Source organism: Miniopterus natalensis, chromosome 1, assembly GCF_054644295.1.
Source record: "Miniopterus natalensis isolate mMinNat1 chromosome 1, mMinNat1.hap1, whole genome shotgun sequence".
Classification (NCBI taxonomy): Eukaryota; Metazoa; Chordata; class Mammalia; order Chiroptera; family Miniopteridae; genus Miniopterus; species Miniopterus natalensis.
In genome coordinates this window covers 131,403,249-131,419,903 of record NC_142081.1, presented here as the reverse complement: position 1 = coordinate 131,419,903, position 16,655 = coordinate 131,403,249, and the positions used below count along the sequence as shown (strand labels likewise).

Below are 16,655 nucleotides of genomic sequence, written 5' to 3'. Positions count from 1 at the left end.
TCATTTCACCCGCCCACCTGCCTCGAGCTGTGCTCCTGTCCACAGGAGTTAGTTACTCCTGGTTGTTGCCCCGGGTGCCTCCACCTGGGGCTACCATCCACGTCCCTGGCCCAGTGCTGGGGCTTCCTCTCCCAGGGGAGAGGCTGTCTGTTTGGAGACCAGCCGGCCACAGACTTGACATGTTTTGTGCCTATTTCTCACCAGGTCCTCCCATCTGCCTCTAGTTTGTGAGGCCATCCTTCCTGCTCTCTTTGGTGCACTCAGGACTCAGTGCACCACCGACCCCTCCTTCATATTCAAACCTCAGTGCCTAGTCAGGGAGGTGACATGTGGCTCCTGAACCCCCCAGGCCACTGGCAGGAGCAGCAAATGACGAGCTTTTCTGTGTCCATGAAGTCGAATAACCAGGGAGGGTCCCAGGGCCGGAGTCCCAGGGATCTGCCCCCAGCATGGCCTGGGTGTGATGAGTGTGGTGGGGTGGAGACTACACTTCCTACCACAGTCAGAGGGCGGTGTAGAGTGCTGGGAACGCCGTGGGGCAGCACGTGCCCACACTCTAATGTGCAAAGTTAGGCTCCTGGCTCTTCCCGAGCGCACACTTGGCCAAACTGTGGATTAAGCTGTGGACACTGGGCCTTGGTCATAAGACATGACCTGTCTATCTGGGGAACAAATATGCTGACCAACCAAGCCATGGGTGTCCTCGAGCCCTGAAGGTGTAACCCACACATCCTCCTCTGCTTTCACTCTGCTTGTCTGCTTGGGGCCTTGGATTCTCCTGTTTGTCTCACGGAAGATGAGAGCCCACTCACCCACCCAGACCCTCTCCTTTCCCTCTCCTTTTGGGGGCAAGGAGGACATGGAAACAGAGCCTGGGAGTCTCTTCTTTTATCTAGTCTCTGTTTGGTTTCTAGCTGACTCATGACACCTAGAGGACATAAAAACCATAGGTGATAGAAAAATAAGCTTTCTCTACTCGAGTGTCAAGAATTTGAAGTCCGTGGTTTTCCCTTCTTTTGGTCCTGCCTGTGTGACCACAGAGGCGAAGGTGGCTCTGCTATGAGTCTGGGTCTTTGTTCCTGAGAGACAGAAGCCTGTGTCTCAGCCCATCCTCAGGCACAGTGTATTCTCATTACCCGTATTATAGGCAGTTAGGCATGAGCAAAGCAAGGACGATGGGCCAGGTACACAAACTCACCAGGTCAGAAAGCTGTGGATGACCAGCAAGGGGCAAAACGCGGAAAACGAAAACCTTGCCCCTAGGGTAACCTTTCCTCCCCTAGCATATTGCTGGTGGTGCAGTTTAGACCCCCTGACTTTTTATACCACTAGCCATGCGGTTTAGACCCCCTGACCTTTTCTTCCCTAAAGTTATCATCGAGGCCTCAGTTTTATTTCAGCTCCAGGTCCAGAAAAGCAGCAAAGCCAGACAAGTGACCCCATGGCTGCCTCAGGACCAGCTGCACTGACTAAGGACCCCCTGCCCTGGTGCCAACCAATCAGTGGAGACCAGGACCCTGAAAGCGCACACCCAGAAAGCTGATGAATTAAGCCCCTCCCCCCAGACCTTCCCTAAGATTCCCCATCTGCAAGAGAGAGATAAATACACTTAGGATGGAGGACCCAGTGTGCACTCTCCCCTAGAGAAGCATGCCCAAGACATTCCCTTCCCCCTTCTTTCTTCAAAGGGACCTCATGACACTGGCAACGAGGGGAGCAATGGGCAGCAGCAGCTCATCCCAGGCTAACCCCCAAACCTGTCTCCAAGGCCCGTTTCTCTCTGACTTCTCTGAGCCAAAGCCACCCAGCCTAGGCTCTCCTGTTTCTTCTATGGGTTTCCTTGTTTCTCTGTCCTAACTATATTTTTGCTGCATCCAATAAATTCTTACTTACTTTGCTACACTTTGTCTCTTGATTGAAATCTTCAAGAAGACAAGAACCAAGGTCTCGTCTTGCCAGTAGCACCCGTGGGGGTTGTGCTCTACAAAGTCACCACAAACACAGAACTAGCAGGTGCCAAACCACTGTTTTGAGCCTCTGGGCACATTTTCATCCTTCAACCATACATCATCTGTTCTATGTGGGTTTCTGTGTAAAGTCACCTCATTTTGTATATATAGTGTTGGGTATTAGCACTGAACTCACAGCCAACAGCACTGAAACTCATGCCTGGACAGAGCTTATCTAACATGAATTTTCTCCATAAAGCACAGCACAGCCTCCTTGCTCTTAGGCACAATAGACAGTAGTTCAGCACTGCTCTGGGACCATTTTTAAGCTGCTATAAAATAATTTATTATGTTAGATTAAAAAAGCTCATTTTCATCAATTAATTGCCAGACGTTCCTTGTTTATGTTAAATATAAGAAAAATTCTGCACAATTGTCTCATAGAGCTTTTTATTAATAATGAAAGTATTTTTCTGTTTAATGAAATCATTCTACTTGATTCAGAATGCAAAGAAAGGAGAAAAGCTCAATGAAAGAAAATAGGAATGGTCTAAAATACCAATATTCAAGAAGAATCATTTCTGTAGTAGATCCTTCTAATTTTTGTTCCCATCGACGACATATATAGATCAATTCTATAAGTAATAAATGTGCATAAACACATCTCACAAAACTAATCACACAGAGCATATGTAATTTGTAATTTTAAAAACACATACTGAATATACAGTCCATGCAACTGTTCACTTAATGTTTTCATAAGCAACACCAGTAAACATCAGGGAGCCTTTAGTTTTGTATGTTTTAAACTACATAATTTTAACTCATCATAGTATCACTTAAATGATCTCCACATGTTACACCGTCTCATTACCATTAATAATTCAAACCTTTCAAAGGCCCTGCATGCTGGAGAGAGAATTTTCATCTTTATACTTTAAACTTGGGTGTTGATGACTGATGATCCACACACATGAGCATGGAGAGACTACATAGTGTCTGTGTCCATAGTTCTAACAATAGCTACCACTTTTATCACTTTTTATTTTATAGAAACGTTTTTACAATCTTTTAAATAGCTTTTTTACTAGGGCCATTTTAAATATCAAAATTACCAACAAGAACCATACAAATTAGAAGTGCTTGGCACTAAATAGATCCTATAAGGGACACAGTGAGAACTGAAAGAAGGCACAGTATTGCCCCCTTCCACCACAGTGGGAACAAGCTCAGGCGGCCCCAATTTTTGTTGCTCTATGCATGTCTGAAAATGATCAGGAAATCTCCCAGAGTGTTGATTTCTGTATTACAAATAAATTTTAGCCTGTAAGCAAATACTCAAATATAAAATCCTGAATAATGATTGTATCAACTGTCTTTGCATTTACAATTTATTTGCCAGCAGGCATCAGAGCCATTGGATAACTCTGCCACCAGGTGGCATCAGAGACCGACTAACTCAGCTCAATGAGGCTCTTCCTTGCAAAGCCGGTTGGATTTTAAGGGTTTTTTTGTTTTTGTTTTCTTTTTAAACACTTTGTGAGTCACTGGGAGGAAAGAAACAACAGGTAGCAAAAATAAGCACACACTAGGGAATTATAAAGCTGAGGAGGTTTCACAGAGCTTGTGCAATCACATTCTCTGCCAGTTACCTACTTCCCTGTTCACACGGTACTTGAAAAGCTCTGTGCGGTTTGGCTCACAAGCCATCCTCCCCTGGGACCCTGCTCTTCTCTGAATAACCTGACTTCTGTGGAAGTTCTTTCCCACCCATCAGCCTGAACACAGGCTCCACGAGAAAAGGTATACACTTGTCCCCTTCAAGGAGCCTACTTGTATCCGATGGCTGGTTTGTGTTTGTGATGACTTTAGGATGGGTGTGTGTGTGTGGTGGGCGGGGGGTGCTCATCTCAATCAATACCTGTTCCATTGGGCATTTTCTGCTTTCATTGGAATGGAAAACCCAAGGATACATGGAAAATTAGAGGTATACACAGCAAGGAAGAAAACAGCCTAAGCAAAGTCAGGAGATGTGGCCAGTTGCGGACAGATCTTAGGGACCATCAGCAAAGGAAGTGAAGCAGATAATGGAGAAAGCAGGGAAAAGACAGAGGCCTAGTAGCGAGAGCCTTTTTCTCAACTGCATTGTGAGGTCTGTTTAATGACAGCCTAGACTACCTACCCAGCAGATGTTTAAGAGGCCTCCCTGGCTTAGTGCACCTTAATGTACCTATTTTTCTCTGAAGTGAAATGAGACCACCTGGTGTAGAATGGGGAAGCAGTGTGCTTTCATTACTCCTGCCCTGCCCTTTGTTGTATTGTTTCCTCCAGATGTGATACACAATACAATGTTATTTTTCTTTTAAATACTCAGTGTTCTAAAGAATTTCAGCCATGGGGAAAAAATCTTGCACACCTTCCAGCCTGTGTACCATTTCCACTGCTCTCCACGCTTCACTGTGCATCTGCTTTAAAACCTTTGTTCAATGATTCTAATGGGTCACCTTAGTTCAGGCATTGGTGGCTTGTCTTTCATTCAGTTTGATACCTTCCTAGTTCTTGGTACTGTGAGTAAAATTTTCATTGAAATCTAGACATTTCAGGTATTTTGCGTTAAGTTTAAAATTTTATTGTATGGTAAATTCATAGAACAAAAAAGAAAAAAACTAAACAAGAACTACAGACAAGTGAAAAAGTGGACTTTGAACATTTGAAAGCATAGTAAGTGGTTAGCTTTGTTTGACAGCTCATATCCCCTACGGTCACCTCCTAGAATGTCAGCATTTCAACATCAGCGACACAGGGGAAAACAAAACAAACAAAAAAGCCAAAGCTGCGATTGGGTAGGTCATTTGAGCTGTATCATTATTTACTTTGGGGGAAAAGATGAGGTTTAGAGATTTTTATTTCTTGATCCAGAGACTCAAGCCATATTGTGACTGGTCAGGCCGAAGGGCATGGAATAAATCAGGTACCTTCTTGTTCTCGAAATGTTGTCCAATCATCAACCAAACTAAAAAAAAAAAAAAAAACTAGAACACCCTCAGGCACTGTCGTTAATATTCATCATTAAATGGATAATCTGGGTGATCAGCAAACCTAAAAGATGAAAGGAGAGGCTTAGTCAATTAACTGTTTCTGGGCTGGGTAAAGAGAGGTTTCTTTTAAACTGCCTTAAGTATGAAAATTAATATAATCTTTTTGGAGAAGTACAAACCCAACTAGTTTTATAATAACCATATACTGTTGTAGTACACTGCAATAAATACAGTGTAAAAAATAAATATACTCACTTGCACTAGAGCATCTACGTAAAATAAATATATTCTATTTTTATAGGTGTATTATTCTACAAGCTAAGGAGATAAAACTATTGGTGTTGCTATTTTAAATTCCCAAGAGGGCAGAAATGAATTCTACCTTCTTTTAAAATAATGCTAATCTAGTTAAATATATAAAGTTAACTATTTCAAGGTGATGATGAGGAAGGTGACTTATCATTAATATGATTATATTTGCTGTGTGTGCATGTGTGTGTGTGTGTAGAAGGGGGGCACTGCAGAGATCGTCACTGGTGATAAGTTTGAGATGCTTATTAGACATCCAAGCAGAGTTGAGTAAATGGATCTGTAACTCTCGTGCCAGGGCCTAGGTCTAGGCTGGAATTAATTTGGGGGAATCTATCTTTAGATGGTGTTTAAAGCATGGACTAGGTGAAATCACCAAGGATGTGGGTGTAGATAGAAAAGAGAAGAGGTCTGGGATTGAGCTTTAGGCCATTCCCAAATTAAGAGCTCAAGTTGAGGAGGAGAAACCTGCAAAAGACCTGAGACCATGAGACACAATGGTGAGGGAGGGAAGGGGAAACAGAACAGTGGTAAAGAAAGCAAGGAAGAAAGTGTGGCTTGGAGGAGAGCGTGGCCCACTCGGTAAAATAACGTGAATGAAAATCGCTTCCGGTTTAAGCAACGACCAGGTGATTGACAGCCCTGATAAGAATGCTGGCAAAGCAGAGGGCAGTTGCCTGACTTGTGGGGGCTCCAAAGAGACCATCACTGTCTCCTAGAAGCTTTTCTATAAAAGGAGAGGTGGGGTGTAGCTGGGGAGTGAGGTCAGCTCAAGAGAGGATTTTTGTTTTTTTAAGTGAATGCCTTGAGGAATAATCTTGTGGGGAGAGAATAACTGGTAATGGGAGTAGAGAAGGGACTTAACTAAGTTTTGTTTAGATCATTAAGACAGGGAGAGAGAAGGGCAAGAGTTGAGAGAATATGCAAAGGATGTTAATAAATGGATCCTGGAAGTTAAGTAGCATTAGGACAGAGGGAACACAAGGGTTGCAGTGAAAAGGTGGTCTGGGGGCTTGAAGAAAAATGATTTCCAACAAGTTCCCTAAAGGGGGAGGGAAGAGGAGACTCTGCGCTTTGTGGGTTGGAATAAGCAGAATTCCTTCACTGTCCTGCTCCTCAGTGTCCACACTGCAACTAGGTACTTACTCATCATCTTTAAAATAGCGAAGGTTTCTGTTGAGGCCATCTAGGGTTTTCATATCCTCTGGTGTCAACTGGAAATCAAACACCTATCAGAAATATGAGAAGATCAATTCAATTTCCCAGACACAGGCACACAAATGGAAGTGGGAATTTATGTAGGTTTTATAATTGTCCTGAACCTGGAGGTCATTTCCTGGTAAAAGTCATGGGAATTTTCCACTCAGATAGTTAAGGTTGACAGGTCAGACCACCCTCAAGGACTCTTATGGGATGTCTGTGCTTATAACAAAGGAATCCTAGAAATGTTTGAGCCCAAACCTCATCTTATCTAACACCTTCATTTTGCAGCTGAAGAAATTAAGGGATGATTTAGCCAGGGCCACGCGTTTGGATTAGAAACCAGGATTGAGACCAAACCCGATCCTGTTTAGTGTTCTTTCCAACCCTCATGCTTCTCCTACCCTGCAGCAGTTGGAGGACAGAAGAGTTAGGTACAGCACTTCTAGGCAGGGTACAAGGAGACAAGCTTTGCCCCAATATACATCGAGAGCCTCACCAATAACCCACACCATGGGAAATGTTGTGCCTGTCAGTCCCTGCTGCCCACAGCCCTATGGGGTACCTGGAAGTTCTCTTCGATTCTCTTCTCGGTGAAGCTCTTGACCAGGGCTATCACCCCCCGCTGCAGCTGGTAGCGCAGGGACACCTGAGCTGGGGTTCGCTGGTGCTTCTCAGCAATGGCCTTGATCACTGGGTTCTCCAGGATAACTGGGTAGTTCTTGCTCACCCTGGGAAGGAAGCAGAGATGCTGTGCATCTGAGGCTGCATATCCATTTCACTAGGGGCTGCTTATTCAGGCTGGGGATGGCTAGTCCTCTAAAATCTTCCTCATTACCTTTTGGCTATCTCAAGGTCTGTTTTTGCTTCTTTTGGTAAAGCCAAAGAAGGACAAGAGAAAGGCAGAAAGAGAAACTCAGCTATTTTTTCATTTTAAAAACATTTCTGAGAAATTTAGTAAAAGATTAAGTAAGTTAAAAAGACATAATTGTTATCCAAACTAGAACCCAATAACCACCACCATAAAAAATAACTAGCTATTTTATAAGAATTTGCTATTCAAAAAAATACTTTCAATTAAATCTTTCAATTTTTAGCTCTCATCAAGAGCTAAAAGGTGCATAATTTATATTCCTCTTGAAAAGATGAAGGAATTAAAACCTACAGAAGGGGTTACTTGTCCCACATGGCTCAACTATTGTCAGAATCATGTCTTGGGCTGGTTTTGTCACTCTTCAAAGCCAACCCTGAATCTTGTGAACATTTTAATCAGTAATGTTATTATTTGATACTGTTGTATTGAAACTTTACATGTAAGCTGGAGAAAGAGTTGACAAAGATGAATTATTTCTGCTGTCCATCCTTAATTTTCCCCAGACAGTTGAGAGAGGACTCTAGAAGGTACAGTATCTATGATGAAAATAACAACCATTACCACTCCTTCTCTGGGTCAGAGCCCAGGATACCAAACGCGACGAGGGCAATGTCCTTGGACTTGCAGAAGTCCAGCAGTTTGTTCTGGTTGAGGTACAGGTGACACTCTACCTGCAGAAAGCCAAGCAGAAGTGTTGGGTTATAGAACCACCAACACCAAATTTACTAAGAACATGCAGTGCTGTATTGCATAGTGTTAAAAATATTTAGGAATACCAGCAACATGGGGGAGCACATGATTGTCACTCACAGCCGTGCTACTCGAGCTTCCAGAGGCTTTACTCTGGCTAACTCCCCAGAGATAGCATCGCAGTGTTGGTCAATGAGCTCAGTGCTCAAGGAAGGCAAGTTCAGATGATGAGATCAATAGATCTCTTAGATTCTCAGGCTGGAGACCATGGTGGTGTCCTTGGGTCTTCCTCATGTATTGAAGCTTTTCATGCCCATGTAAACACCCTGCTACTGATCAGCGTCAAGTTGGCCAAATTCTATCCCTCCCTCAGAGCTCAGGTAATATCCAGCTTCTCCCTTAATTCTTCACCAACTACTCCAGTCCAAACCAACCTTTTTTCCTTTCTGTTAATTGGTGATCTTCAAGTGAAGCAAACCCCCCAAAAGACACAAAATATAACTTTTTAGAACTCTTACTTGTATTTTTCATCTAAAAATAAGAAAAATAATAAGCCTTACTAATATTTAACATTTAGATTGACTATTCTCAGTTTGCATGGAAGAAGTTTAAAAGGAGATAAGGTAATTCAGGGAGCATGGGCCCTCCACAGTGCAGACCTGTTGCCAGTCATTTCTACACTCCTGGTTTTTTTCATTACTCTCCAAGACAAGTAAGTATATGTGTTGCTCATTAAAATGGGTTTATCTTAACAAGTAGCCTTCTTAATTACAAAAACAATATATGGTGGTAAAATATACATAACATAAATTTATCACTTAAACCATTATTATTATTTTAAATATCTTTATTGATTTCAGAGAGAGGAAAGGAGAGGGAGAGAGACAGAAACATCAATGATGAGAGAGTCGTTGATCAGCTGCCTCCTGCACGCCCCCTACTCGGGATTGAGCCTGCAACCCGGGCATGTCCCCTGACTGGGAATCGAACTGCAATCTCCTGGATCATAGGTCAGTGCTCAACCACTGAACCACGCCAGCCAGGCCCCACTTAAACCATTATTAAGTGTACAGTTCAATGATATTAAGTGCATTCACATTGTTTGGGAATGATTTTGTAATATCAAGATGATCAATGGTTGTCATGGCATAGAACTCAAGAGTTGTTAGACTTAAAAATGAATCACCCACTTTCTTTTACTCATGAGAATTCCAACATTGCTGACTTTTTATGAGATAAGAAAAGTCAGTAGTCTGCTGGCTCTAAATTTTTAGGACCAATCACCATAACACCTAGTAGATTATACTCCAACCTGACCCTTAGATGGTTTTTGTTGTTTTTTTTAATGAAGTGGCATGGCCTTGGGAACTGTCTTCAACAAATTGAAATACATTCTGTCTCTTGAAGCAGCTCATATCCAAAGGTACAATACACGAGAGGGAGTGCCATTGGTGATTGTGGAAATGAGAAAAAATAAGCTGAAGAGACGGGAGAAGATGTCAGAGGTGTATTGATGGGGCTCACCTGGTTGCAGACAGGCTTATACTTGAGCCCTGGTTTGTTCAGAATCATGTTCAGCTGCCTGCAGTTAAAGTTGGACACACCAATGGACTTGGCCAATCCTGCGTCCTTACACTTCTCCAGGGCCTGGAGAGGAAGGGGTTGTGAGAGGTCATTTGTGTAACTGACTAGAGAAGCATTATAATGACAGCACACTGAGAGTAGGAGTTGGGGATGGAAGAGAATATGAGACAGAGCAGGAGAGAAAAAGTCTTGAAAGGTTCAGGTGTCAATCAAAAAAACAGGAATTGACGAAGTAAGGAGAATAAAAAATAATAGAAAAAAATGGGTAAGAAGATAAGACTAAGAAAAGAATGCAAGTGGCCAGGACAGAGCCAAAGAAGCCAGAATAATGTTTAGCTAAACACCAGGAAAATTTTGATTGAGCTACAGCAAAACAAACACCAGGAGAGCAGGAAGTGGAACAGCTGCCGCATGGGGAACAGGAGGATGGCCCCGTTTTCTCTTTGACTTCATTTCCTATTTTTGGCCACCAAACTCCCTCTGTTCCAGTCACACATGCCCTCTTGCTGTTTCTTGAACATGGTAGGTTCTCTCCCATCTTAAAAGCTTTGCCTTGGCCTTCTTTTGGCCCATATCACTTTTCACCCAACTATCCATATAATCAGTTCCCTCACTTCCTGCAAGTCTTTGCTCAAATGTCACCTTCACAAAGAGGCCTGTCCTGCCCATTCTTTGTTTAATTGCCTCTCTGTGTCCCAACCCTCCCCCTCCATCCCTGCACTCTCAGTTCCCATGGGGTCAGAGACCTTGGTTTTATTCACTGATGTCACCCGAGTACTTAGAAGTACTAAGTACTGAGTACGTCACAGGCGGCATTCAATAAGTATTCGTTGAATTATTAAGTGGGTGAATTGTGAAAACTGTGGCAAAGGAGCATTTAGGGACTTGCCTGAGTCTACATAGGTGGCAGACCTGGACTAGATCCACCCTTCTTGAGCTGCTGTCCATCTTCTCTTCCCCCAGGTGCAGAAGCTTATACTCACCTCCCAGGTGGTACAGAAATCCACTGTGTCAAAAATAGTTTTCCCATCTGTGTCCTTCGGGAAAATGTCCTTCCCAGGCTGGAACACAGGCAAGAAGGAAAGGTTGTATAAACCTATGTCTGGCTTCAGCCAAGCTGCTTGGAGTCTGTAGGTCTTGAGGCTAAGGGAATAATCTATTCTTATTTTTGAAAGGAATTTTAAGGTCAGGATAAAGGAAAAGAAAGTACATTTAGGAAGTACACCTCCTAGAATTGTTTTTAACTGCTAAAGATTTAGTAAATATTGTTGGTGTCAAAGTCAACTTGAGACACCAGGACAGCATTCTAGGGAGGACCTGGCATGGAGCCACTCTCAGCAAGCTCCTGGGTCCTGGGCCCTCCCCACCCACTTTCCACCTGGAGGTGGTAATATGAGAGAGCGACCTGTCAGCATCTCAAGGATTGAGTTTCATCTTCTTTGAATTTCCTGGACCTCAACTGACCTCCACCTTGGAACACTCCCCAGACACAAGTGGGCATGGGGTTCAGATTCAGGAGCATGGGGCATCTGCAAGATTGAGACAAAGCCACTGAAACAAGTGACCTCTTGTCCCTCTGGGGCGAAAATCATGAACTGAGATGAAGATAGTTATATCAAAAGAAACAAGGGGGAATCAAAGTATTATGTATATTTCTTCTCATTTTCACAAACTATATCTTCTCCTGGATTCAGCTACAATTTTTATATTGATAACCATAGTAGAATAACTTTTGCTAACCTTCAAAGCTACTGGGAAATGAATGAGAAAAAGATCCACATAGCTCAGTTGAAGTTTCCTCAGTGACTCTTCCAGATAAACTTGGACCAATTCTGGACGGAAAAAAGTGCACCACAGCTGCAATGGTTGAAAGAGAAGGGGTGTGGGATTATTTCTTTAAGAGCCTTTAGGAGAAATTCATAAAATAGCAAATAAACATCAGCAACCATAATCCACTTATAGTAGATGGGAAGTCACAAGACACCCAGTGAATCTCTTAAATTCTTTACCATTTTCATATGGAATTAAGAAAGCAATGTAGCAAATGAAAATATTTGCTACATAAAGGTTCTCAAATTTTAGAATGTAAAAGCATTATTTGGTTTGCTCATTAAAAACATATAACTAGGTGCTACCTCCAAACATCACAAATTATAGTATCTGGAGACTGCTCTGGGAAATTGCATTTTAAATGAGAACTTTATTTTTGGGGTACCCGAGTCACCTCATTTTAAGAACTAATATTCTAAGGAAAAATTAATCAAACTTATTAATGGTGTGAAAACAAATAGAACCTATGGAAGGAAGATTAAAAGGTGAGAGTAAGAAGGCTAGTGCTATAGCGATACCACATCTAAACACAGTCACATGGAGAGATTCATATTCTGGGACTTAAAGAAAAATCCATTTACAGACCTGCACAGGATTCACTTGCATGGACCTCAACTCTCTCTTCAGAGCTACTTCCTTCAAACATAAATGTCTTTTCTCTAGCGGCACTCAGTTCTATGAACACTATGGGAAAACTTCCTCTTGGGTTTCCTTTCCATTCTCAATTAAATACTGAAATTCTTTTCTTTTTTGCTTTAGATATAATGTCAGTGGATATGGAGAATAAATAGGAGAAAATGGCTCAAGAGGTGTGTGTTTTTTTAAAGTACTTAAATACTTTTATAAACATTAATTTCATCTTCATATCAATTTTGTGAGATCATTTCTACCTCATAGGAAAGAGAAATAAATGTTTGTTGACCACATAACAGGATGAGATATGATGCCTAAGGTTCAGAGAGGTTAAGAAACTTTTTCTGGTTAAGAAATTTCACAAAGTTAAATATATAGAATATTAAAGAACTAAAACTTGTAATTAGTTTCCCAAAACCTCCACTTTCTGACTAAATTATGTTACTTCATACTATAGCTAAGACAAAATTAAGTCACTTTGTCAAAACTTCAGTATCTCTGAGTTGGAAAAGCCAAATCCATTCCTGAATTTTTAAAAATATAATAACAGCTATATAAGAAAAGTACTTTTTAGCATTTAAAATATATTAAATGTGCCTAGATGGAGTGGCTTAGTTGGTTGAGTGTTGTTCTGTGCGCCAGAAGGTTGCGGGTTCGATTCTGGGTCAGGGCACATACCTGGGTTGTGGGTTTGATCCCTGGTCAGGGCATGTAAGGAAGGCAATTGATTGATGTTTCTCACGCTGACGCTTCCCTCTCTGTCTCTCTGTCGGCCTTTCTCTCTCCCCACCTTCTCTCTCTAAGCATGTCCTCGGGTGAGGGTTAGATAGTAGTTATAGATATAGATATAATGCTTTTCTAAAAGCTTTATATGTACTTTTTATATAACACTGATGAAAATCCTGTGAAGTAAATAATACCATCTTCATTTTATAATTTGGGAAACTGAGGCATGGAGTTTAAGGAAGTTTAAGTCCAAGGTCACACATTTAGTAAGATTCAAATAAAGGAAGTCTGAACAGAATTCACATTCCCAACCAGCATGTTTCTAATCAGTCTCCCATAGCCCAAGGTCTGAGAGTGAATCAAAATTAAACCAATGAGAGGAAAAATCTGCCAAAAAACTATTCAGCTAAGAGTGAACTTTCCTCAGGTATATATTCAACTCTACAGAGCACCTTCGAAGCGTAGAATATGTCCTCTCTCTTCACAGTGCCACTGGCAATCTTCTTCCTGATGGCTCTCCAAATCTCTTCTTCATTTTGGTATAAATAGGCTGAATCAATACTGCGATAGCCTACATCAATTGCTTTCTCAACAGCCTTTTCCACCGGACTCTTAGCAACCTAGAAAAGCATAAAAAATAAAGACCCATTTATTCAGGATCACATGACCAATTCTATAAGCAGAGATAGTCGACAGGACCTCTTGCTTTCCTAAGGTATAGGAGATAGAGGTGACAAACCTAACTACTGACTTATAACCAGTGGTAAATGCTTAACAACTGACTCTGGAGAAAAGTCTTGATTTGTAGTATTTGCCAATTTCTATAGTGCAAATACTACCCCCATAGCTAATGTCAAGCTACCAATATGGGGAAAATGATGCTCACAATTGAATCTTGTGAGCCCACCAGCTGGCCCTAGCACATCACTAGGTATAACCCTCTGCCTCTGGATTTATACTCTCTATGTGATCTATAGATTTGCACAACCTTTAAATTTACATTCCTGAATTAATTCACTCTATAAGAGGTTATTAAATTGGTTTCAGCCCAGAAATCCAATGCTAAAAATTATCTATCAATGCAATGAAGATGTAACTTTAGATGGAATACATTAGTGGTTTACCTATGTAAACTTGGAGAAACACTTCAAATGACATCTGAAGAAGGACAAAAATGTAAAGGAAAATAAACTCCTTTTTCACTCAAAAATATCTCATAATTATTTTTTGGTTATTAAATTGGCCATTAGGTGATCATTTCTGCCTCGCAACTTTGTTATTTTTCTTAGCTGCCTACTTTTCTTCTGGCCCACCAGGCTGAACTTTTTAAGTTATCCATAATTATTCCCTCTCCATTACCGCCTTCTACCTCTCTCTATAATTAAAAGTTCTCGTGTAGGTATTTAAATTTTCAACTCTTGATGAGTTAACTAGTCCCATGGAGATTAACTGACTGTCCACAGATTAAAGAGCCAAATCAAAGAAAAAAAACACACTTTGTGCCAGCATCCTTGCTGCAGCCCTCAACATTCACGCCACACGGCTCTCGCGCTACAGCACCCAGCCTACGTCTTTTGTCAAACAACCGTAAACTTCACCAAGAACCACTGAAGCTGAGCTTGAACTGGAAACATGAGTGGAGTTTGATGGACTTGGAGAGTAATATGCTAAGTGAAATAAGCCAGTCAGAGAAAGACAAGAACCGTATGATTTCACTCATATGTAGAATCTAATGAACAGAATAAACTAGCAAACAAAGTGGAGACAGACTCATAGGTATGGAGAACAGACTGACAGCTCTCAGAGGGGAGGAGGTTGGGAGCTTGGTGAGAAGAATGACGGGATTAAACAAAAAGAAGAAAAAATAGGAAAGACTCATGGACACAGAAACAGTATGGTGATTGCCAGAGAGAAGGAGCTGTGGGGAGGCAGAAGAGAAAGGGAGGGGGGGTAAATGATGATGGAAGGAGACTTCCATACAATACACAGATGGTGTGTTATAGAATTGTATACCTGAAGCCTGTATAATTTTATTAACTAATGTCACCCCAATAAATTCAATTTATAAATAAACAAAGTCTTCCAAAAAGAGAGAGAATTTCCAAGTGCTACTTGCCCCTCCCCTTGGCACAGTACTAACAACCTAGCCTCTAAGAGACAATTTCTACCTCAGACCACCAAAACATCAATGCTGTCTCTCTTTCTCCAGATCCTTTTGCCACCGCGATTTCTCTCAATATTCTGAGTAACGAAGAACAGGAACAACTTGGGCATTGGAAATTACAGTGAAACTTCACAAGCAAGCTTTCTGTGAAGTCTCTGACCTGTGGTTAGATGACAACTGGGTTCCATTTATTCTAATATACTGTGAAGCGGCTATAACTGGACATCAGGTGAGAATATCAGAAACAGGCTTACCCACCTCTAAACTGCTGAAAGGTGACACCCTTCCACCTCCCTCGATACAGCTACTCCACGTGATCCTTGGACAAGCAGCAGCGGGGTCACTTGGTAGCTCATTAGAAGTGTGGATTTTTGAGACTTCTCCCTGATCTATTCAGCGAGAAATTTTGTGGGTAGAGCATCTAAATCTGCATTTCTAACAAGATCCTCAGGTATTTTATGCCTATTAAAATTTGAAAAACACTGACTTACTGCACAAAATAGCATAACCTGGAGAGAAAGCATCCTGCCAATGAAGAAAGGAAGGCCCATCTGAATTTCCCAAATTCAAGCAGTGACTAGTTCTGATCAGGACCCTATCGGCTGCCCCTCAGTCTCCAGTGCCATTATGATTACCTTATGAGGAGCTGAGGTGCCGAGTCCCAGAACAGGCATGAAGTATCCATCATTCAGCTTCACAGAGAAGGGTCTCATTGCACGCATCTCCTTTCACTCTTTTGGTTAAACAAAGAGATTTTATTTATTAAAAGAAATCTGCAGAGAGAAGAAAACTACAATCACTATTTTTAACAGCTTTAATGAGGTATAAGTCACACACCATATGTTAGGCTTGGACAAAAACTTAATGTTCTTGAGGGCTCACCCTTCCCCAGCATGAAGATATAACTTTTAGATTAATTATTTCCTTAGCCACATTCTGTTCCTTTCACTTGGTAATTTTTCACTCCCTGCATGAGAAAGTAACGTTTAGATGAACTGCAGCAACAACCGGTTCCTTATGCTTGGTAACTTTCTATTCCCGCTCAGAAAAACGATGCAGGGCAAAAAGTTCCCTCCCTATACCCTATAAAGAGACTTCCTCCCCAACCACTTGGGACTGATGCCATTTGGAGCTCAGCCCATCTGTATTCAGGTGCTTTACCCATCTGTATATAGATGCCCTAATAAAATTGCCTTTACCTTCTCATCTGGCCTCGTGTGTTCCTCCTCGGCAAGCCTAACACCATAAAATTACCCCTTTTTCGTTATATAGTCCAGCAACTTCTGGTATAGTCATATAATTGTTACCACTATACAACTTTGGAGCATTTTCATCATCCCCAAAGAAACCTCTTACTCATTAGAAACAGCTCCCTATTCCTCCTTCTCTCCAGCCCGGGGCAACTACATCCTGTCTCTATAGATTTGTCTACTCTGGAGATTTTACATAAATACATTCATGCACTATGTGGCATTTTGTGACTACCTTCTTTCACTTAGCATAATGTTTTTAAGGCCAATCTATGTTGTACTTCAGCAGTACTTCATTCCTTTTTATGGCTAAACATCATCTCTTTGTATGAATATACCAAATTTTGTTTACACATTCATCAGTTGATGAACATTTGGCTTTTTCTATGTTTTGCCTATGATGAATAA

General features: G+C 41.5%; 1 protein-coding gene across 1 annotated transcript; it reads right to left on the bottom strand.

Annotated features, from left to right (window-relative positions):
- Positions 1-5,005: 5,005 nt before the first annotated feature.
- On the bottom strand, positions 5,006-15,719 carry LOC107542432 (estradiol 17 beta-dehydrogenase 5-like). The gene is made up of 9 exons (XM_016219742.2): positions 15,633-15,719; positions 13,286-13,453; positions 11,385-11,501; positions 10,628-10,705; positions 9,585-9,707; positions 7,932-8,041; positions 7,062-7,227; positions 6,443-6,525; positions 5,006-5,048 (listed from the first exon to the last, which is right to left on the bottom strand). The coding sequence occupies exons 1-9, from the start codon at positions 15,717-15,719 to the stop codon at positions 5,006-5,008; spliced, it is 975 nt and encodes a 324-aa protein (XP_016075228.2).
- Positions 15,720-16,655: the final 936 nt, after the last annotated feature.

Excerpts from the sequence above, each read along its gene's own strand:
- LOC107542432 (XM_016219742.2), bottom strand. The coding sequence starts at position 15,719 with ATGCGTGCAATGAGACCCTTCTCTGTGAAGCTGAATGATGGATACTTC. Across the intron at positions 10,706-11,384 it reads ATTTCCCAGTAGCTTTGAAG|CCTGGGAAGGACATTTTCCC; the intron begins GTTAGCAAAAGT and ends CCTGTGTTCCAG. Across the intron at positions 8,042-9,584 it reads ATAAGCCTGTCTGCAACCAG|GTAGAGTGTCACCTGTACCT; the intron begins GTGAGCCCCATC and ends GGCTTTCTGCAG.